At 42.2% G+C, this 22,766-nt stretch overlaps 1 protein-coding gene across 3 annotated transcripts in view; it reads right to left on the reverse strand.

Annotated features, from left to right (window-relative positions):
* Window positions 1-3,129: 3,129 nt before the first annotated feature.
* The window catches only part of CYTH4 (cytohesin 4), a 42,164-nt gene continuing 22,527 nt past the window's right edge, over window positions 3,130-22,766 (reverse strand). The window contains exons 7-14 of one of the 3 annotated variants that reach the window (XR_004229948.1): window positions 20,520-20,632; window positions 19,589-19,737; window positions 13,094-13,205; window positions 9,780-9,856; window positions 7,905-7,976; window positions 5,406-5,560; window positions 4,112-4,503; window positions 3,130-3,644 (exon numbers count right to left, since the gene is read on the reverse strand). Coding sequence is in view for 2 of the 3 variants with exons in the window: in XM_012550660.3 (XP_012406114.1) it covers window positions 4,431-4,503; window positions 5,406-5,560; window positions 7,905-7,976; window positions 9,780-9,856; window positions 13,094-13,205; window positions 19,589-19,737; window positions 20,520-20,632 (751 nt within the window). In the remaining variant the exon portion in view is untranslated. Of the gene's footprint in view, window positions 4,504-5,405; window positions 5,561-7,904; window positions 7,977-9,779; window positions 9,857-13,093; window positions 13,206-19,588; window positions 19,738-20,519; window positions 20,633-22,766 lie in introns of all 3 variants that reach the window. The other 2 variants (XM_012550660.3, XM_023504458.2) reach the window with 2 other exon arrangements.

Consider the following 22,766-nt stretch of genomic DNA (forward strand, 5'->3'; position numbering starts at 1 on the left):
CAGTTGAGGAACCTGAAATAAACCAGAAGGTAAGTGCTTTACTAGGAACTCAGGTTTTCCTGACTTCAGGTCCAGCACTCTAGCCCTTGTGTCAGTTAGCTGCCTCTAGAAGAGGGATCAGGATTATTCAGCTGAGTCTCAGGAACAATGGGCAGGAGTTAGAATGAGGAAGATTTCAGCTTGAGGACTGTGAAACTGCCTTTAGGTTTCAGATTAGCCTGGGTTCAAAGTGTCTCTGACTCTTTCTACATGACTTTGGGAGGGATAAGGAAAATAATCTCCCCTAATCTTAGAGCTGTCCCAGCAATAAATAAGGTAGTGAGCTCCCTGGCACTAGTAGAGAACAATTGAAGTCTGCACCCCTATCCCAAACCCCAATCCCATAATAGATTTTACAGAGCCTGTTCCTCTTGGTGGATAGTTGGGCTAGATGGCCTCCAAGAGTTCCTCCAACTACAAGATTTGTAACATTCTGAGTCTCGAGGTAGTGGGGACCTTCACAGACATTTTGGTTTGACGCCTTCATTTCATCACTCCCCTGGAAACTGAAGGCCAGGATTTACCAAAAGTTCCACAGGAACTAAGTAACAGGATCAGGATTTGAATTTGGGTCTTCCCATCTCATAGCATGGTCTTTCCACCATACTCCCTACCTTTCCGGCATCTGTGATGTGCTTAGGTTTTTCTTAGGTATTTTTTGACTACTTTCCACATGGGCAAATTCTATCTCATCCATTATATCTGGACTTTCAACAGCAAAGGCTTAGTTAGTGAGAGTCCCCCTCTGGTGCCTAGGATGCTGCAAGCAATCTGTTCTTGGGCAACTCAGATTCTTATATTTGCTTGTATTTGGAGCCCCCTGCAGGCCAGAGAGAGCAATGTAGAGAAACAGGCAAGAGGTGAGGGGAGGCTGTCAGAGAGAGGGGAAAGGTAGCAGTGGGAGGTCAGAGAGAGCCATGAGTAAGAGAGGGAGGCACAGGATCAGAGAGATGGAGGGGAGGAAGGAAGGTTCCTAGCCCCCTGCTCCAGCTCCCCCCTAGTCTCAGCTTATCTCACCTCTAAGATTCTCCCTGGAGCACCTGGGGCATTGGGACCAAATCTCCCTTTTTCTGAGGAGCTAGGTCAGATGGGAGTGACTCTAGAGCTGCTTCCTATAGGCAAAGTCAGATCTGAGAGGACCACCCCCTCTAGGGTCCCCTTTCCTCTCTGGCCACCAGACAACAGGACGTGTCTGCTGATTCCCAGCCTATGGTGGGCCCAGGAAGATAGAGCGCAGACCTGGAAAGGCAACAGGCTTTCACTCTCCAGACAAATAGTAACAGTGTCCACTTTTGCTTCAGGGCATAGACCACCCTCTGAAACTCTCTGAAGGGCTACTGCCCAGTACTGGAGGGCAGGACCCCCCCAAAGTCCATGTAGAGAAGGGAAGAAGTGCACACTAATACAGGCAGGCTTAGGAGTCAGGAAGTTTGGGGTTCAAATCTAGCCCGACATGTATTGGCCCAGTGATTCTAGGCAAGTCACTTAAACCTCTTAGTGTTCCAGACACTTTAAGTAGGAGTCTAGGGGAAGGAGTTTCCTCACCTGGAGTTCACTGATCTAATTCAACTACTTGCCTTTCTCTGCACTCAGTGCATAAAACAGTTGCATGAGGACTTTTCCAATTTGGGAACCTATGGAAGGGTTTTGGAGGAGGTGACATTTGGGTTGGATTTTAGGAATTAAACAAAGCTATAATGAAGATATGGTGACTGGGCCATTTTCTTAGGGTCTTAAATTTAGATGGTGTTGGTGACACTCACTGGAGTGTATTCCTTCCATGACCCATTTTGATCCTCACAATTTCCTCTACTCCAGGAAATCATCACCAGTATCTCTACTTTCTCTCCATGGAACAGTGTGCTAACTTTGTTCTTCAACCAGCCGATGGTACCTTTCCTGCTTCTTTCTACAGTTCTAGAATTCAAAAGGAAATGTGTGGAAGAGAGGCTTCCCAGGGCTAGGGGACAGTCTTAGCAAAGGTATGATGGCAGGAAATAAATTATAGTAGGCATAGTAAGAATTTTTTCCTTCATTGACAGTGTGACCTTACCTGAGTCACTGTACCAAAATGGATGACAGTTTCATTATTTGTAAAATGGGAGAGAGAATATTTGCCCTGCTCACTTCACAGTAAATCAATAGAGGTAGTGTGTAAAACAATTGATAAATAATATATATTCTTCCTTATATGATTACTATTATAAGTAAGTGACAATAATAACCCTTTTCTCCCCCTAAGGTTTCAAGCTTCCAGAGAGTCCCTGCTGTCTTTCTCCTGTTTGCTTTACCCAGCCTGCTTTACCCAGGCCTCCTGAGGGAGTCCCTAATAGAAGGAAATCCTAGTCTCCTTTCCTTGGAAGTCTCTCCCAGGAGCTGTTTCCTTAACGCCCCTGGGAAGGGAGTAAACATTAGCTTTTTGGGATCTTTATTCTCTCGAACATCTCTTTCTCATGCTTAGGAAGATTTCTCTAGTCTCTGTTACTCTGTGAATTCCCATTCTACCTTTCTGCCATCTCTTCTAGAAGCCTTCACCATCAGCCTTCCTGTCTTGACCTCCCCTCTCTCAGGTCCATAATGGTTTTTTCCCCACTTTGGACCTCACATAGCACCTCTTAAAGATATTTTTAGGATATTTAAAGCTGAAAGGGACCAGGGACCATCTAGTATAACTCTTCAATTTATTCAGGGAGAAACCGAGGCTCAAAAATTTGAGAAAAATCACACTGTCTTATATGTACCTATATAGGTGTTTGATATATATATATATATATATATATATATATATATATATATACATATTATCTTTCTTATTAGAATATGAATTATTTGAGAGAAGGGAGGTTGTGTCTTTGTCTCCTGTGATTTATGCGTATTCTCCCAAAATATGAAAACATCTTGAGGGAAAAAAAGATTTCTATTTCCTTCTTTGCATTCACAACCTCTAGTGTGGTACCTGGCACATAATGGGTACTTACCAAATGTTTGTTGATTGATTTGAACCTGGGGACTTTGACTAAATCCATTACTTCTCTCACTGGCCAATGTTGCCTTTTAAACTTATTAGCTTATCGATATGACATCTCATGGAATTAGGTATTAGGGATTCTTCTGCATGTCTCCACCTCACACTAGACTCTAGAACCCATGAGAACAGGCCCATGTCTTATCCAAGCTCAATATGTTCCCCCAACAACTAGTTCACAGCTTTACATAAGTTAGCTTTTTAATCTATGTTAGTTGAACTGACATTTCTGTACCAATTTACAGTTTACAGCTTACAGTTTCCAAAGTGCTTTCCTCATCTACCTCTGTGAGGCAGAGGGTGGAGTGTGATTTGTCCTTTAAAAAAAGTCCCCATTCTGCAAACTGGAACTATGGTTTGTCTTCAGTTTTTGCTTGTGGTGTCCAGATGGAGGCTGGTAGTCCACTTCAAACGTCAGCTTTTGGGGAAGGGATGTCCTATTCTTTTTCCTTTTCTTGCATCTCAGATACACAGGATGGAACACAAGACTGTTCGTTCCTATTTCTTGACCTTGACTGCATGGCCCCTCAAAGGTAGAAGAGCCGGATGTGTATCTCAAGTCTTTCCGTGGACCCTCCAGCTGGGAAAGGGAAATCAGTATGGAGCTGCTGATCATGGTGGGGGCTGAGCCCTGACTATATGCAGAAACATGTGGTCATAGGCATATATAGGATTACAATCCTTAAACTAAAAGGGGACCTCAGGAATTATTTGATCCATCTCCTCCATTTTACAGATGAGGACATTTATATTCAGGGAGATCAATTAATTTGTCCAACATCACGTGGATAGAAAATATCAGAAACGGCATTAAAGGTGGAGCTCTTCCAAGAGGACTCCCTATCCAATGAAGTGCACCTTTCTGATTGCTCTGTCCCAGTTGCTATATATTTTGGTCTCAAAACCTTATGGCCATTCCTAAGTGCTCCTAAGAACCCTGTTTGGGGCTTGCCCTGCTTACCCAGTTCTACTCTGCTATTTGCTGTAGACCCCCAAAGAGAAGACAAACTAGAGAAGGGGGGGATTGGGATACAGAGATTTACCAACCTCTTCAGGTCAATGTGGATGAGTATTACTAGGCCAAGAGTCTATCATGGCCTTTGTTGGTCCATGGAGGTCCAAGGCCAAGGAAGGGGAGACTGACTCCCACTACACTGTAGCTTCCCCGCCTTGATTTCCCACTTATCTTTGCATTTCTGCTTCTACTCTTTTCATCCTCAGTGGAGCCTGTAAGAAGGTGGGATAGGCAAGGCTGAGGTAGGAGAGAGTCCTACACAGGATGAGGGTGAGGTTGTTGTTTCCAAGGACTGCTGTAATCACAGGTCACCTCAGCCTTCAAAGGACAAACTGGCAACCCAACGGTTGCTCATTGTTTGCTGGCGAGCTTCTTTTTTTTAGCAGAGAGTAGGTCATAGAATGGAACACTGGTGATGCTGGCCCTGGGAAGTAAAAGAAAGACAAGCAAAGAGCCGTCAGAGCTGGGAGTGAAGGAAGCTACTTTATCAGAAAGACTCAAGATCAGTAAAGTCAGAGCATCCCAGGTCTCGGGTTGGAAGAGCCCTGAGATGCCATTGGCCCAATAGCCTCCTTTTTCACAGGAATAAAATGAGGCACAGAGAATTTATGGGATTTGCCTAACCAGTTTGACTAATTTCAAATTCAGTGCTCCTTGCATTTTACCATATTGTTGTTGTCCATTTGTTTTAGTCATGTCCAACTTTTCATGACCCCATTTGGCGTTTTCTTGGCAAAAACAATGGAGAAGTTTTGCCATTTCCTTCTCCAGATCATTTTACAGATGAATAAACTGAGGCAAACTGAGGTTAACTGACTTCCCCAGAGTTATACAACTAGTAAGGGTCAGAGGCCAAATCTAAACTCAGGAAGATGGGTCTCCCTGACTCCAGGCTTGGCCCTCTATTCACTGAGCCACATAGCTACTCATTATACCATATTGAGTCCCTAAGTTGGGATTTTATTTAATTTTTTTCCTGAGGCAATTGGGGTTTAAGTGACTTGCCAAGGGTCACACAGCTAGGAAGTATTAAGTATCTGAGGCCAGATTTGAACTCAGGTCCTCCTGACTTCAGGACCAGTGCTCTATCTACTGTACCATCTAGTTGCCCCTAAGTTGGGATTTTGAGAAAGGGGAGAAATTGCTGCCATGTCTGATGGTAGGTGGGTATTCAGAAATGCCCAGTCTGGTCTTCTCCTAACTCGAGGAACCTCTGTGAAGACTGGGCAAGTGGAGAGAGGTCAAACTCTGAAAAACCAAATAGGGAGAAACCTGCTCCAGGACCACTCCTCCCACAACCTCAACCCTTCTACCCTCCACCTGTACCGTATGGCCTTGATCCACTCATCCCTTTCTTCAGGGCTCGAAGCAGAGATCTTGTAGGATTGGTGCTTCCCTTCCACAACCTTCCCATCCCCGTCTGTCTTGCATGCTTTGATCTTCTGGCCTTTACAGTTGGGGTTGTAGAGCTCCAGGCAAAACTGAACGGAGGAGAGAGGAAAGGATGAGTTCAAGAGGAGCCAGATGGAGAGCTCCCTATCACTGGACATCTTTAAGAAGCTGGATGGGACTGATGTGGATGGGACTAGCCACAGATGAAGTCAATTCAACAAGCATTTATTAGCTTATTATTATTATTAGGTGGAAGGACCCAGGGAGGCTTTTTTCTATACCTCCCTTGGTTTACAAAGAAGGAAATGGAAATTCATTGACTTGAAGTAGCTGATTGAGGTCACATAGATAAATAAACACCAGAAGGAGAATTTGAATCCTGGCCCTCTGATTTCTAGAAGCAATCATTTCCCCACTTTTCCATGATGCCTCCTTGTATCTACTATTTACCAGACCCTGGGAGTTCAAAGATAGAAGTCAAATATTTCCTGCTCTCCAAAAAGTTACATCTACTGGGAAGGGGGAAGGTTTAAGGGATAATATGCATATATATATGTACATACATATTTTATATATATATATATAGAGAGAGAGAGAGACATATATATGGTGATTATATGTGCAAATATATGTAAATATATATAGTGACTATATTATATATTGTGTATATATATATATATATATATATATATATAGTGATTATATATTGGATGTTTATATACATAGTGAATATAAAGGAATATGTGGTAAATATATTGTATACTATGTATATATAGTGAAAATATAGAAATATATAGAGACAATATAGAAATATATGGTGAATGCATTATATATTATGGATATATAGTGAATACATAGGAATATACAGAAAATATATATATATACACACACACATAATGTATATATAGTGAGTATAAATTAACGTATAGTGAATACGGTCCATATGTATACATGGCTAATATATCATATGTGATATGTATATATTGTGAATATAAGCAAATATAAATTATATATTCATTTCTCTATGTAGCTATTGTCCTTGAACCTCCCCACCACCAGTGTGTGTGTGTGTGTGTGTGTGTGTATGTGTGTGTGTGTTCAAAAGTATACAAAGGTAGATACAAAGTAATTTCCCATACAGAGGGAGAGCAGCAATGACTAGGGAGTCAGGATCAAGATAAGTCTCACAAAAGAAGTGTCAGCTGAGCTGTCCTTGAAGGGAACCAGGGAGTCTCAGCTTTCCAAGACCCAAAGACGGGGTATACAAAGGCATGAAACATGGAGATGGAAGCAATAGTCTACTTTGACTACCACTGTTCTGCTGTCCCCCTGGCATTGGGAGCCAGCGTCTCACCAAGACACTATCCAATCAGGTTGCTGAGAATGGTTTTGAATGCTGATGCCATTTTATCTGAGGCTGGGGTTCTTAAGCTCTTCAGTGTCATATTCCCTGTGGGTAGTCAGTCTGGTGAAGCCTATGGACCCTTCTCAGAATCACATTTTTTTAATGAATAAAATAAAATATAGATGACTATAAAGGAAACCAATTCTATTGAAATAAAATTATCTTTTTCAAAAAAAAATTCATAGACCTCAGGTTAAGATCCTCTGGGCTAGATGACCTTTAAGTTCAAGATATTCCAGCAAGATTCTAGGAGGAAGTGGAGGCTTTAGGTTTAAATCACTTTTTCAGAATATTTGGCAATAAAGCTTATTAGGGATGGGGGTAGGAAGAATAGGAGAGCTTTGTTTTAAATGTTTAATATCACAATGTTCGTAGGTATGTGGTGAAGAATCATTGGGGAGGAGGAGAAAGATAAACAAAGGAAGAAACAGAGAGACAGAAACAGATAGAGACAAAGTGACAGAGAAAGACACACACACACAGAGAAAGAGAGAGAGAGAGAGAGAGAGAGACAGAAAGAGAGAGAAAAAACAGAGACAGAGATAGAGAAAGAAACACAGAGAGACAAAGAGAGAGAGAGAGAGAGACAGAAACAGAGACAAAAAGACAGAAATACAGTGAAAGAGAGAGAGAGAAAGAGACAGAAACAGAGACAAAGAGACAGAGAAAGACAGAGAAAAAACAGAGACAGAGAGACAGAGAGAAAGAGAGAGACAGAGACAAAGAAACAGAAAAAGACACATAGAAACAGAGAGAAAGAGAGAAAGGGAGGGAGGGAGAAGGAAGGAAGAAGGGAGAGGAAGGGAGGGAAAGAGAGAGAATAATTAGAGAGAAATGAGAAAGAGGGGGTAGCAAGGTCCTGGAATAAGCTGGAGGCAAGGTTTTGAAGATTAAATTTAAAAACAGCCAAAAAATAAAGATGAAATGAAAAAAATGAGTTTGGGGAAATTTTTTAGAAAACTAGAAAGGATTTTATTAAATAATTCTTCTAAAAAACCTGTTTCCTTTTTCAGCATCTCCAAACCTACCGGTTTTTTGGGGTCATCCACCTTTTGGACACAGAGATTCTCTAATGGGATGATGCCTCGGGGCTCCTTATCCTAGAAAAAAAGCAAGAATATTCTTGCTCAGGCTGTTGGTACCACTAATACTAGTAGACAGGAAGTTTGATCTAGTCCTTGGTCATGATGAAACCTTTTGCAAGAACAAAAGAGACTAGGTGAGAGAATTTGTGGGCTGCAAAGATAAGAAAGGCTCTTTCCCCCCAACATTCCCCCCTTTTTCCTTTTGCCCTAGATGGACAGTTGGAAGATGGGTAATAAGGGATCATAAACTGAGAAATAGAGTCTACTTTAGAAACCATCAAACCCAACCCCCTTATTTTATAAATGAAGAAACTGAGGCAGACAGAAGTGAAGGGATTTGCCCAAGTTCATTTACACAGTTAATAAGTATAAGAAGTAGGATTTGAATCCAGGTTTTCTTGATTCCAAATCCAATGCCTTATTCATGCTACCTCTTGGATATGCAATAATGTAATCAACTTTACTATGGTTATTGGAAAGTTGTGCCATTCTATTGCTTTATGGTCCTATCCCTGGAACTCATCACACAAAAATTCCCCTTCCTTGGTCATCACTCCCTTTTATGTATTATCTTTCCCAATTAAAAGGTAAGCCTTTTGAGGGAAGAGAACGCCTAGCCTTTGTTTTGATGTCCCCAGCACCTGGCAAATAAAAGGCACCTAATAAATGCTTTTATTGATTAACATGTAGAGATATTGTCCCATAATTGCATCAACCTTCTCGAGGCAAAGGATTATCTAATTTTAAAAATTGCATCTTCTGGACCTGATGCAGTGCCTAGAATATGTAGCTGCTTAATAAATATATTTTTAAATTAACTACTTGAATAATTAATTCCCTAAAGTTGTGCAGAAGAATATGAAAGGGATGTTAGTTAAACTCCTTAGCCTTTCAGTTGAGAGGCACAGTGGAGGAGGGGATAGAATGCTGACCCCGAAACCGGTTAGTCTTAACAGTTAGTCTCACCTCTGACATTTTACTGGCTGTGTGACCTTAAGCTAGTTACCCCTCTGATCCTCAGTTTGCTTATCTATAGAAGGTGAATTAATATCGTAAATACTAAATACTATAATAATAATGTAGCCAGCACCTACCCAGCAGAATTAAGAGATGATGTAGTTAAGATACTTTGGAAATCTAAAATTTCAGTTAATTTGCATCCTCCCCAGCCACCTGACTTGAGTTATTTCCTGGGTTCAATAGTGAGTCAGCTTAAAGACAGATATAAACTCTAGTGCCCATCCCATCGTCTATCTCCCCCATCTCCTGGTGTCTCCTCCCATCCATCTGACTATGTCTCCATTTCCTTTGTGAGATTTTCATCTTTGTCATGCTCATTCTCTGTGGGTACCCTTCAAGGTTCTGTCTTCCCCCACTTTATTCTTTGTTATTCATTGATTTCATCAGCACCCAGGGATTCATTTATTATCATCTTTTACAGATGAGTCCCTGCTCTCTGTATCCGGCTCTATCTGGCTCTCTTCTGAACCCCTAATTACTTTTCTTTCCATTTCAAACCATCCTCCACCCAGCTGCCAAGGTGATTTTTTTAATAAAAGAATTAAGTCTGACCTAATTTCCATGATTTCTGCCTTTCCCATTGAACTCTTCCAGGATCAAGTATAATGTCCTTGATCTGGCATTTAAAACTTTTCATACCCAGGCTCTTTCCTGCCTTTACTTCCTTCTAAGGATCCTGGGGATCAGCTGTACATCTGTCTCTGACCGGCACCAGAATGAAATCGCCAGGTGCCATCATGGTCTAGGGAAAGGGCTCTGGCTGCAAGCCTGGACTTTACCAATAGGTGAAGACCCTACCGTGGTGAACTCAAAGTAGTAGAGGCAGTTATCGGTCAGGATGAACCAACGGCGTTTCCAGGTCTTTACTCTTCCACCTGGAAAGAAGACAAAAGTCAGATGAGATGGTTGGGTAGTCGTAAAAGCTCCTGCTCCTCCTGGTGGGACCAAGGAACTGGCTTTGGAGAACCTTCTCCTCTGCCAAAAGGCCAAGCCCTGGACTTTTGGAACTTTTTTGGACTCCAGCCCCTAATGGCTTCCCACACCTTGCCAGCACTTCCCGAGAGTCCTTATCCAGCCCCGAGGCTTCTGGGTACAGTAAAACCAATTCTTCCCCAGGGTGATGGGAGGTGACAGAGCCTAGGGAGACAGAGGAGAGCCCTAGAACAGGGGAAGAGACTAAAGCCCCTGGGAAGAGCAGGACAAATTTCAGCAGAACACTAGGGGCCAGCCCTACTTAGCCTGCAGCAGTAGCGAAAAGGGAACAATGACCACCCCAGCCTGACACAGGATGCTTCTACAGGCTCTCTCTTCCTCCTGCTCATCCCCTTCCTTTTCTTTTCAGAGAGTTCCTCTCTCCCTTTTTCTTCCTTTTCCCTTCTTCCTTCATTTGCTCTTCTCTATCACCTCCTTCTTTCTGATCTGTCTAACCCTTCCTTCTCTTCTTGGATTGTCCTCTCCCTAAATTTCCTCTCTTCAGCTTTTCTTCTTCCCTTCCCACTTTCCCTCTCCCTCCCTCTCTCTCCCTCTCCAATCCTCCTTCCTTCTCTCCTCTTCTCTCTTCTTCCTCCCCCTCCTTTCTTCTTCTTCTTCTCTCTCTCTCATTTTTTGTGTGTCTCTCTCCTATCTTCTTCCCCCCTCTCTGTCTCTCTCCCCTTTCCTTCCTTTTCACTAATTTTCCCTTTCCTCTTTCTTCTCCCCTTTTTTCCTTCCACTTACTCTCCCTCTTTTGTATCTCTATCTTTTTCTTTTCTATTCCTCCTCCTTCCTTTTCCTCTCTTTCCCTCATCTTTTTTCTCTATTTTCTATTTCTTCTCCTCTCCCTTCCCCTTTATTCTTCTTTTCTGTCTCTCTCGCTATCCATCTCTCTTCTCTGTCTTTCTCTGTCTACATCTCTCTCTTCTCTTCCTGTCTGTCTCTTCTCTTTCTCTCTCTCTCTCACTCTTCTTCTCTCTCCTCTCTTCTTTCTTTTTCTCTTCTCTCTCATTCTGCCTCTCTCTGTGTCTCTCTTTCCTGTCTTCTTCTCCTCTGTTTCTTTTTTTCTCCACTTCCCTCCCTTTTCAGTCCTTTCTTCCTTTCCTTTTTTTTTTCTTCTCCTCTCTTTTCCTTCTACTTATCCTCCCTCTCATGCATCTTTTTCTTTTTTATTTCTCCTCCTTCCTTTTTCTCTCTTCTCTATTTTCTTTTCCTTCTTCTTCCCTTTCCCCTTTATTCTTTCTTTTCTCTGCCTCTCCCTTTTTCTCTTTCTCCTTATTTCCTCCTCTCTTCTGTCTTTTCCCCATCACCTTTTCTTTTTTGCTTCTCCCTCTATTTTTTCTTTTGCTTCTTCTTACTCCTACTTTGTCTCATTTCCTGTTTCCTTTCTCCTGTCTTTCCTGACACTATTCTTTCTTACTTCCCTTTTTCTCTTTCTCCCTCTTCTCACTCCTCCTCTATTTCCCTCACATTTCCCACTCCTCTTTCTTCTCACTGTTTTCCTCTTTTTCCCCCTTTTCTTACATTTCTTTTCCCTTTACCCCCATGCCTACCTACAGAACCAGCAAAAACAAAACCACATCATACCTACACAAGTACACAGACCAATACACACTGTGTGCTCAGCAGCACCACTGTAGATTAATTTGAAGTTGAGCTCCTGCTATTTCTCCTTCTCCCTAGTCCTCTTTTCTTATCTTTCTCAGACCCCAGGCTTCTCCTGCTCTAGCCAGCCATCCCCACCTTCCTCTGAACCCAAAGTGTTACTCAGAACCTGTTAAGGAATGATGCAGGGAAGGCAGCCTACACTGAGCTTCCTTTGGCTGTGGTTACCTCTCTGGTCACTGAGGATAACCAGGAAAGCCCCTTACCAGCCCCTGGTGTGATGGCATTTATCTGCTATAAAGAGCAGCTTTGATAAACAAGTCAACTTTTAAAGACAAATTCAGATGAAAGAGAGATACTTTCCCCATGCACCAAGTATATTTCAGTTGTAGACCCTAATATATCATGAAACTGCTGCTAGAGCTTTGAAATCAGGACCAGAATGGAGAATGCTGGAGAGAACCTCATTGGGAGGCAGTGGTTTCTAAATTTCAGTGCCCTGGATCAAAGCTCCAATAACCTCTTCTTAGTTGCGGTTCTGCTGAAGACTCTTAAGGAAACTTTGCTTCTTAATCCTTTGTTCTTTAGGAAAGCTCATTCAATCAGTCATTTACACTTTAGTAAGAATTTAATAGACCAGTAGTTGGTGCCAGGCCAGAGTCAGAAAGACCAAATTTGGCCTTAGATACTAGTCTTTTAACCCCATTCATCTCAGTTCTTCATTAGTAAAATGAGCTGGAGAAGGAAATGGCAAACTATTCTGGTGTCTCTGCCAACCTGAAAACTCTGACTCAACAAGAATTGAATATTCTATCCTAATCCCATCCTTCAGGAAACCTTCATTGATTTCTCAGGACAACAGTGATGCCTTCTTTCAGACCTTACAGAATATTCCATTCCATGTTTCAATGCACCCATTAGGTACTAACAGTTATTTTCATTGGTATCTTATCCCTTTCTGGTTTTTAAACTCTGAGACTATCCATGAGATTATGAACCTTGGAGATCATTTAGTCCAATCATCTCATTTTAGAGATAGTAAAGATTGTAGAAATCAGAGAAATAAGTGACTTGTCCAGGTCATACAGAGGACAGGCAGGATGGGAACTCAATTCAGAGCAAGTGTTCTTTCTGTTTTTAATCCCAATCCTCTAGGGGATATGTCATGTTTCAAACTTATGCCTTCCTGGCATAGAGCACAGCACTCTATGAGGAAGATTTGAATTGAATGTGGTTGGAAAATTCCCTCAGACTATCCCTAGAACAGAGCTCTACAGCAGGTGGGGACCTCAGAAATCATCTAGTCACCCCCTCATCTTGGGAACAAACTGAGTCCCAGAAAACTAATGTGAATTCACACGGGAATAGGATTTGAACCCAGGTCCTCAGACACCAGAGCCTTTTTTCATTGTACAACACTGCCTTTGAGCCAGGCTTGGGAGGGCAGTGCTTGCAGGTCTTTTTAGGGTGATAGGATGTGGAAGGGGCATTGGAGACTCAAAGTAGGAGAGGTAAGGGGAGGGCATTGCTCTCACCCAGTTTGAGGAGCCAGCCTTCCCGGTCTGGATTGAAGAAGGTGTGAGTAAGGTCATTCCCATCGTCCTCTGGGATGGAGAAGGGCTCACTCTTAATGCTGTCAAAGAGATTCTGCTCCGGGGGAGAGAAGAGAGAGAGGAGCATGACAGTGTTTCAGCTCTAACTAGAGAAGGCCTAGAAGCAGAACTTGGGCTGCTTTGGGGGATTTAAGGGCTCCCCAGGAACTTTTGGTTGGCCTAGACTGATAGATGATGAGGATCCTGAAATGTCAGATCTGGGAGGGGGCTTTCAACAGGGGATGTCAGAACTGGAAGGGGGCTTAGAACAGAGGATGTCAGAGCTTGGAGGGAGCTTAAAATAGGGGGGTGTCAGAGCTGGAAGGGAGCTTGGAACAGGGGATGTCAGAGCTGGAAGGGAGCTTGGAACAGGGGATGTCAGAGCTGGAAGGGAGCTTAGAGCAGGGGATGTCAGAGCTGGGAGGAGCTTAGAACAGGGGGTATCAGGGCTGGGAGGGAGCTTAGAACAGGGGATATCAGAGCTGGGAGGGGGCTTCGAACAAGGGATGTCAGAGCTGGGAGGGGACTTAGAACAGGGATGTCAGGGCTGGGAGGAGCCTAGAACAGGGGATGTCAGAGCTGGAAGGGAGCTTAGAACAGGGGGTGTCAGGACTGGGAGGGGGCTTAGAACAGGGGGTGTCAGGGCTGGGAGGGGGCTTGGAACATGGAATGACAGAGCTGGGAGGGATCTGAGTGATCATGTAGCTTATCTTCTCATCATTTCACACATGATGAAACAGCCCCAGAGACAAATTTCACACAAGTGCTTAGTGGAAGAACTGGCCCTAGACCCATTCCTCCACTTTCTATCCTTCTGCTTCCAAGCCCTCATCAGCCAGGGATTGTGTGAAGTTCAAGGTACAGAACAATAAATGAATGCTGTTATTATGCTGATCCTTAAAAAGATAAAGGTTTGCTGGCTTAGATGGGTTTCAGGGGCAGATGGGGCTCAGCAGAGGCTTAGGAAGGCTGGGGCTTTCAAAGACTGCCAGATCCCTCAGTTCAGTCCTAGAGGCCAGAAAATGAAATCCGGCTTCTGTTTACAGGGTTCCAGCCCTGCCGTCACCCACGCAGGCCGGAGCAGCTGGAGATGCCCTCCCAGAACCAAGCTGCTGACGTTCCCACGTGGCCAGCTGCCTGTTTGTCCAGGGCTCTGCCTCAGGAAAGCAATCTCAGCACCTCTAATGCTAGATAAATATTTGGAAGGGACCTGGGGCATGCAGGTTTTGAGGGTTTTTCCCAGAAAGCCACGGGAAAACACAGATGTTTCTGTGGTCAGTTTATCATGATTCTCCTCCTACTCTGGGGAACCAAAAACTAACAGGCAGAGCCCCATTTCCTGCATTCTACAAGCATGCCCCACAGGAACACCCTCCCACCTCACTGCTCCCCTGCCCCAGCTGCCCACCCCCAGGCTTCTGTTCTGAGCTTGTCAGATGGATCTGTGCTGGAGCAGTGGGGTGAGGCCTAGCAGGAAGAAGAAGTGAAATGGGTCCTGATTGGGAGAGTGGGCCCTGGACACCAGCTTGGGTGAACTTTCAAATCTACTGAATCACCAAATCCGTCCCCTCTGACTCTCGATTCCTAAGCTATAGAATGAAGGGACTGGACCCTCCCAGCTCTGACATTCCTGGTTCTAAGACCCCTTTTAGCTCTGAGACTCCTTGTTCTAAGGCTCCTCCAAGTCCTGACATTCCCTATTTTAAGGGCCCATCCAGCTCTGACATTTCCCATTCTGGGGTCCCTTCCATATCTCTTATTCTATTTTCTAGGCTCCTTTATATACTAGGTTTAAATTCAGTGATTTTATTGTAAGGGACAAACCAGGGTCTATATGGAGATAGACACTTATATATTCCTCTCCCCTACCCTCTTCTCTGACTCACCTTTCCTCCACCTTCTCCCCCATCTCCCTTTCTGTCTAAGACACAAGATAACAGTCTAAAATCTGTTGTTTATTGAGAACTCGATGCGAATTCTTTCGGTGCCTTCCCTGCAAGGTGGAAGGGCCATGGGGAGGAGGAGGGGAGGGTGAAGAGTCACAAATAGCTTCACGATACCAGCTTACTTTCATTTCCTCATGGAGATGGAAAGATGGAAGTAGCTGGGGTGTCAGCGAAGGCAGGAGGCAGAAGAATTCATAGAATGGAAATTCACCAGTGAAGACGTCAGGGAGGGTGGAAAAGAACTGGGTGTACAAGGCTATTTGTGGTGGCTCTGGGGACTGGAGACCTGGGATCTAGGTTTACTGCTTCCACTTACTGCCCCGATAAGTTTAGAAAAATCCCTTCCCCTCTAAGAGGCCTCTATTGCTCCAAGTATAAAATTAAGGGAAATAATCGGGATGGTTTCTAGAAGTCTTTTTACCAGCTCTAACATCCCCTGTTCTAAGCCCCCTTCCAGCTCTGACATCCCCTGTTCTAAACTTCCTTCTAACTCAAAATCCCAGGATTTTCTGAGGCAGGTCTCTGTTGGGGTTCTTTGCTAACACAAAGAGAGGGAGATGGTCACAATGGCAAAGACAACGGGAACATTTCCCTTTCCCTTTACTAACAATTCCCTCTGTACCATCTTGTTGGCTCCTCACCATAACCCCATGACTCAGACAGTGCTCAGAAAGGGCCAAGAACACACAGCTAACATATGACTGTGGGCAGGGGTCCGGGTAATATCCATATTTCCTATTCCAAGGCCTGGAACCTTTCCCCAGAGGGAACCTGAAAATCAGAACATTATTTAATTCTCCATGGGGCATTGTGTACCGAGGACAGGGACAAGAGGAGCGATATTTATTGCAATTACTCAAAATAATTAAGCCTGTTGGAAGCAAAATGCAGGAGAGTCCTGCTTCTTAACTCTCTCTGCCCCTGGCTATTACCAATAGTCATATACACCTCTTATTGCTGCCCCTAAATTATAAAATCTATTCTGAAACATTAGTTCTCTTCTCACACAAGCAGAAATCCAGTCCCTGTTCTGCTGCCCACCATGGCAGCCCCTTCCTCTTGTGCATGCTTCAGGCCATAGGCTACAAGTTCAAGTCCATGATTCTGCAAAGTGCCCTACCTCCCCCAAAGCTCTCACTTCTGGCTTCTGGGACTGTGCAGAATGGGCCCAACCCCTCTTCTGTGGGATGGAACAATCTTTTGGATAATTGAAGATACTTATCATTATTCTTCTCAAATTTTCTGTTCTCAAGGTAAATACCCCCAGTTATTCTAACTGAATTTCATGGAGTCTCTTTTCCCCTTCCTTCACCATCTGGGACATCATTCTATATGCCAGGGGTTCTAAGTCATATGGAACTCTTCTCAGAATCATATTTTTAAAGGTATAAAATAAAATAGACAGGAATACAAGGGAAGCCAGTTCTATTGAAAAAGATTTATCAAAATATTTTAAAAAGAAATTCACAGACCCTCTAACTCATTTCTGGTGAATGATGCTGGACTTCCTTAGTATTTTAGTGATGGAAAAGTATTGGGTTAAGGATAGGGTAAGAAGAAGGTTGGAACAAGTAAGTTTATGGCCCTGAGAATGGTATGGTGGTAAACATAGTGTTAAATTAGGAGTCACAGATCATTTTATTTTCCCTGGTCTCAGTTTTCTCATCTGTAAAAGCAGGGGGCTAAATTGGCTATCCTCTCTTCCAGCTCCAAGGTGATACTGGTTTTTTTTCTTTTACCATATTTTATTTTTTACCCAATTACATGTTAAAACAATTAAAAATTATTTTTTAAGTTTTGAGTCCCAAATTCTATGTTTTCCTCTCTTCCTGAGATGGGTTATACACATTTAGTGATAAACTTTATATTGGGTTATTGAATGTGAAGTCACCCATAGAACATTTATGTTTCACTTTTAGGGGATCCTGGGAAAATTAACTCAAACTAGACTAAATGCTATCTGGAATCTCAGTTACAGGGATTTCGCAGCCTATTGAATCCAACTGATATCTAAATAAAAATCCTATCTCTGGTGTCCCTGAAAAAAAAAATGGCCATCCAGCCTTTCTGCAGAGACCTCTAGTAAAGATCTCTCTTCTTTTCCAGGCAGCTCATTCTACTGCTACATTGCTCTGAGTTAAAAAGCTATTTCTTTCCCTGGATTGAAATTTGCCTCCTGGAAACCTCCATCCATTTTTCTTCTGGCGCCAAGCTGAAATTGATGGGAAGGGAAAAGGGGGGTCTAAGGAACATAGTCCTGACCCAGGCTTAAAGAATACCTACAAATATTGCAGCCCTTTCCAAACCTGTCCCCTTTCCCCCTCCAAATACATAGACATCCCCCTCCTTAGGAGGCTGGAGTTGAATTCATAATGAATTTAGCAAAAACTCTACATCCCTCACACACATTTTCCCCCTAGGACACATTAGATCAGACTCAGATTTAATCAAGCAAAGACTAGATATTTCTGGCAGTAAACATGGCAAAATCCCACCTTTGGAGACATCCAGAGAGAAATCATGAGCTGGAGTAAGAAAAAACAGCAAGAGGCCAGGGCAGGAAGAGGGAAGGAGCAGTGCAGAGCACTGGTCCAGAGCAGTGCAGAAATCAGGAGGTCCAAGCTGTGACTTCAGCTGGGTACCTGTCTGATACTGGTGCATCACTGTTCATTCATCTGAGCTTGACTTTGCTCATCTGGACAATGGGGGGAGAGGGAGCTGCAGTATGTCTCTGTGGGGTTTTTTGTAAGCACCAGATGAGCTCAGAAATGTCAAGCAAGTTCTTTGCAGATCTTTTCAGGCTGTACCTGCAGCTGGGACTGTTACCCCATGTCAAGGGGCTGAAAGGCTGAGGAGATTCAGCCCTGGGTTAGGGAATCAGCGAACTGCATGACCTCCATGAGTTATTTGGACGTCTGAACATCCTAGTTCCCCAGTATTGGAGGGAATAGCACCACACTGGAGACAGATGTCTTGAGTTCTACCATTTCCTATATGTGTGACTTTAAAAAAAAATCCCCTTCCTTTTTTGGGTCTCTGTTTTCTCACCTACAAAATGGCGGGAGGGGGTGGGTGTAGAGGATAGATAATTTTAAAATTCCTTCCTGATTCTCTTAGAAGGTAGCTTCTTGATGAAAGCAACTATTTCATCCTTTGTTTCCACAGTGCCTAATGTAGTAGCTGGTATACAGCAGGTGCTTTATAAGTGCTTGTTGATGGACTGATTGATTCCCTCATCCATAAAATGGGAATGTTAATAATCCCTGTCCTGTTTAACTCCAGGGACTATTTGGAATCTTAATGAAGACAATGGACTTAAGTTAAAATCCACTAAAAGTTCTCTAATAATGCAGCAAGTTATTTATTATTTACAGAAGGAATGATTCTGGAGAAAGCCAACAAGCAGAGGCTGAGTAAGGTCTTTGGGGGAACAGATGCTGCTGTAATCAGAAATAGGCTCAAAATTTCATCTTTTGGGGGCTCTCTAGATGACAAAACATATTTCTTTAAGTGACTCCTCCAGGCAAATTGTGCAGGAATTAACACCCCTCATTGGCAGGTGTAGAGACTCAGGATTGATGAATTCACAGAGAGGAAGGGTTATTGTTTAGGAGCATTGAGGTCCGACTACATGACACCATTTGGAGTTTTCTTGGCAGAGATACTGGAGTGATTGGAAACTGGGGCCCAAAGAGTCTCACCCCAAATCCCACAGTAATAAATAGCAGGGGATATAATCAAGCTTACGCCTGCTGACTACAAATCTAGTGACATCTCTGGTACCGAGCCACCTCTCCTAGGATGTTAGAGCCAAATATTCCCCGCTTTAAGACTTCTCTCAGCACTGACGTTCCTTGTTCTAAGAGCCCTCCTAGCTTAACATTCCCTCTTCTAAAAATCCTTCAGTTCTAATATTCCATGCTCTTAGAATCCTCCCAGCTCTGATATTCCATGTTCTAAGAGTCTTCCCAGCTCTGACATTCCATGTTCTAAGTGTCCTCCCAGCTCTGACATTTCATGTTCTAAGGTTCCTCCTAGCTCCAACAATATATATCAGAAAGCAAAATGAGCAAACTTAAAGCATTATACAAATCTGAATTGTTATTACTGAATTGAATAAAAGGAAGGGTACATATTGGTTTGCCTTTAGAATCTATAGATCCATGACGCTTTTCCCTGAAGACGAGATTCAAGGTCACACATATTGTCAGTATTATTAGAGCAAGGATCTGAAAGCCAGCCTTCAGACTCCCATTCTCTTAGGGCACAGCTGGGCCACAGTGTTCCCCAAATGCAGGAAAAACCAGATTGAAATGGGATCAGGAAATATTTAGCAAAATAAATGCAACAAATCTAATGTTAACTTGTGCTTTTCTAAGTCAAGGAGTGAGTTTGACAGCACTGCCCTAGGGGGCCAGGAGAGAATGGAGGTTCTCAGTGGCCCCAGGAATGATGAGGCTGGGGAAGGGAGGAGAGGGTGGGAAGTCGGTACCTTCAAGAGCTCCTCAGGAAGGTCTCTGCCATTATTGATTCCTCGGTTCATGGACACAAATCGTTCGAAGGGGGGTTTGTCCCGGACGTTGGGGTTGTGCAAACTGGTGTTGAGCATGATGATGGAGAAGGACAGGACATAGCAAGTATCTGAACAGGTGGGATGGGAAAAGAGAATGGTCAAAATCCTGGGGTGTAGCGTGCTACATCTATTCTTTAGGACATCAAGGAAGCCTTGTCTACAGCTACACAAGGTCTTCATGGGGGCCAGGGCTAGAAAGGCTAATTATTCCCTCTTCTATCCCAATATATGATTTACAAACAACCTGGCGAGGCAGCTGTGTGATTCTGGGCACGTCATTTCAGGTTCCTTATCAGAAAAAAGTGTCTGGACTGCCTGTTTTAAGGGGCTGTTTGGGAGAAAATGCTTTGAAAAATTAGAGCATTGTAAAAACGATAGCTTCTATCACTTAGGCTGACAAGGTGTTTTATGTGAATGATCTCCTTTGAATATCACAACAAATGGAGGACATTTCCACATTGAGAAGCCCACACACTGAAGAGTAATAACATAGAAAAATTTAATAAAGAATCACATTTCTATAGTACTTGAAGGTTTACAAAGCTCTTTATAAATAATAGCTCATTTAATAAAAACTAATGCTTATATAATGCTAGACTTTGTGCTAAGAGCTTTATAATAATTATCTCATTGGATCCTTGCAACGACTATGTTGAGATTATCATCCCTATTTTACAGAGGAGGAAACTGAGGTAGACAAGTTAAATACTTGCCCAGGGTCACACAGCTAGGATCTGAGGCTTTTCTGACTTCAGGCTCCATGCCCTGCCTGTTGTATCACTTCACATGGACGCTGGCTGCTTCTGTCCCTTTTCCTCCCTGGGCCCAATAAAGAATAAAATCCTCTTACCTGTAGATTGAAAGACATCAGGATTGCAGAGACAATAGCGTGCTGCAAAGCTCTCCATCATCCGATCGATTTTCTGGGCCTCCCCAGGAAGCCTGAAGCTCCACAAAAACTGTCTGGTAGGAGTAGAAAGAGTCAGGGCTGGGAGCTCCCAGAGAAAGATGTTTCTCACCCACAGGAGCTGTTGGCAGTTGGAACCTCTACCCCTACCCAGTCCTCCTTCCATCTCTCACTTGGCCTTCAAGGTCAACCTTAAAATCCATTCCTTCCTAAGGTCATTTGGGCTCAGTTTCTTTTTTCTGTGAAATGGGGAAACTTGACTTCTGGGTTTCTAAAGTTCCTTCCATCTCTGATATTCTGACTTTCCCTATTCTAAGATTTTTCTCTCAGCTCTGACATTCTCTGTTCTAAAGGTTCCCCCAGCTCAGCAATTCTTCCCTTCTCCAGAATTCCTCAAACCTTTATAGTGTATCACCCCCCCAGCTACGTAGTACCAGAGTACACAGAACACTGGATCTGGAGTCAGGACAGACCCGAGTTCAAATCCAGTCTCAAATACTTACAAGCTGTGAGACCCTGAGCAGGTCACCTAATTTCTGTCTATCTCAGTTTTCTCATTTTTAAAACGTGGATATAAATATAAGCAGCAAACCATAGCATCTACATCCAAAGGCTGTCGTGAGGTTTATATGAGCTATTTATAAAGTGTTTAGCCCAGTGCCTACCACATAGTAAGTATTTATTTCCTTTCTTCCTACTTTCTAGGATTGTTGTGAGGATAAAATGAGATAATGTTTGTAAAGTACTTTGCAAACATTAAAGCAATATAGATGTAATATAATTATAGGTAAACTATTATTATTGTCAAAAGTATAAGTTTTATCTCCTAAATAATATATGTATATGTGAATATATATTCTATTAGTATTGTCAATTAGCATAATTTTTATCTCCTGAATAAAGAATATATATCTATATGTGTGTGGATATGTATGCTATATTTTATTATAAATACTATTATTATTGTTAATAAATTGAAACTTTCTCTCCAATAATGTATATATGCATGGATATGTATACTATTATTGTTGTTGTTAATAAGTAGAAATTTCCTCATAAAGATTATATATGTGTGTTATTATTATAATTATTGTTAATAGGTAAAAATTTTCTCTCCTCAATAAAGAGTGTATATGTATGGATATATATACACTATTATTGCTATTTATAATTACAAATATTATCTTTTGAATAGTGCATGTATATATATATATATATGAATATATGCTATTGTTATTTTTGTTAATAAGGAGACATTTCTCTCCTCAGTAAAGAATATTTATATGGGTATATGCTATTATTATTATTAATAAGTATAAATTTTATCTCCTAAATAAAGAGTATGTATATATATATAGAGAGAGAAATAGATTATTATTATTGTTGTTAACAAGTAGAAATTTTCTCTTCAGAATAAAGATTGTATAGATTATATGTACAAGCTCATACATATGGTTATATATGCTATTATTATTGTTATTAATAAGTATAATAAAGAATAAAGAGTGTATGTATATATATATGTATGTGTATATATATGGACATAGATATAGGCTAATTATTATTATTGTTAACAAGTAGAAATCTTTTCTTCAGAACAAAGATTGTATAGATATATTCACACACACACATGTATGAATATATATGCTATTATTATTGCTATTGATAAATGTAAATTTTATTTCCTGGATAGAGTACATATATATGGATATATGCTATTATTGCTAATATTATTGCCAATAAATATACATTTTCTCTCCTGAATAAAGGCTATTTGGAGCAGGGAGGCCATGGAAAGGCTCTCTGGATTCAGAGGCTCCAGATTCAAATCCTGCTTCTCACACTGCCTGTATAACATTTGTAAGTCACTTGATCTTTCTTAACCTCAGTTTCTTCCTCTGTGAAGTGAATGTAAATGATCTAGATGGGTTGTAAGGTCCCTTCAGATTGATGAAGTGTTATTCCTTTTTCCTTGATTCTTTCTCTAAGCCCTTCCATGCAATGCAGGATACCTCATGAACTTGCCCTCTTTGCCATTGTTGGTTGGATCCATGATGTTCCTTCTTTGTGATTCGGGGCCATCTGCTGCCCTCTGGATCACACAGGGAGCTCAAGCTTCTCTAAACTGTCCCATAGCATCGACAACCATTCTCTTCTACTTTTTTGCCCCAAAACACAAGGCTCTGACCA

Source organism: Sarcophilus harrisii, chromosome 5 (genome assembly GCF_902635505.1).
Source record: "Sarcophilus harrisii chromosome 5, mSarHar1.11, whole genome shotgun sequence".
Taxonomy (NCBI): Eukaryota; Metazoa; Chordata; class Mammalia; order Dasyuromorphia; family Dasyuridae; genus Sarcophilus; species Sarcophilus harrisii.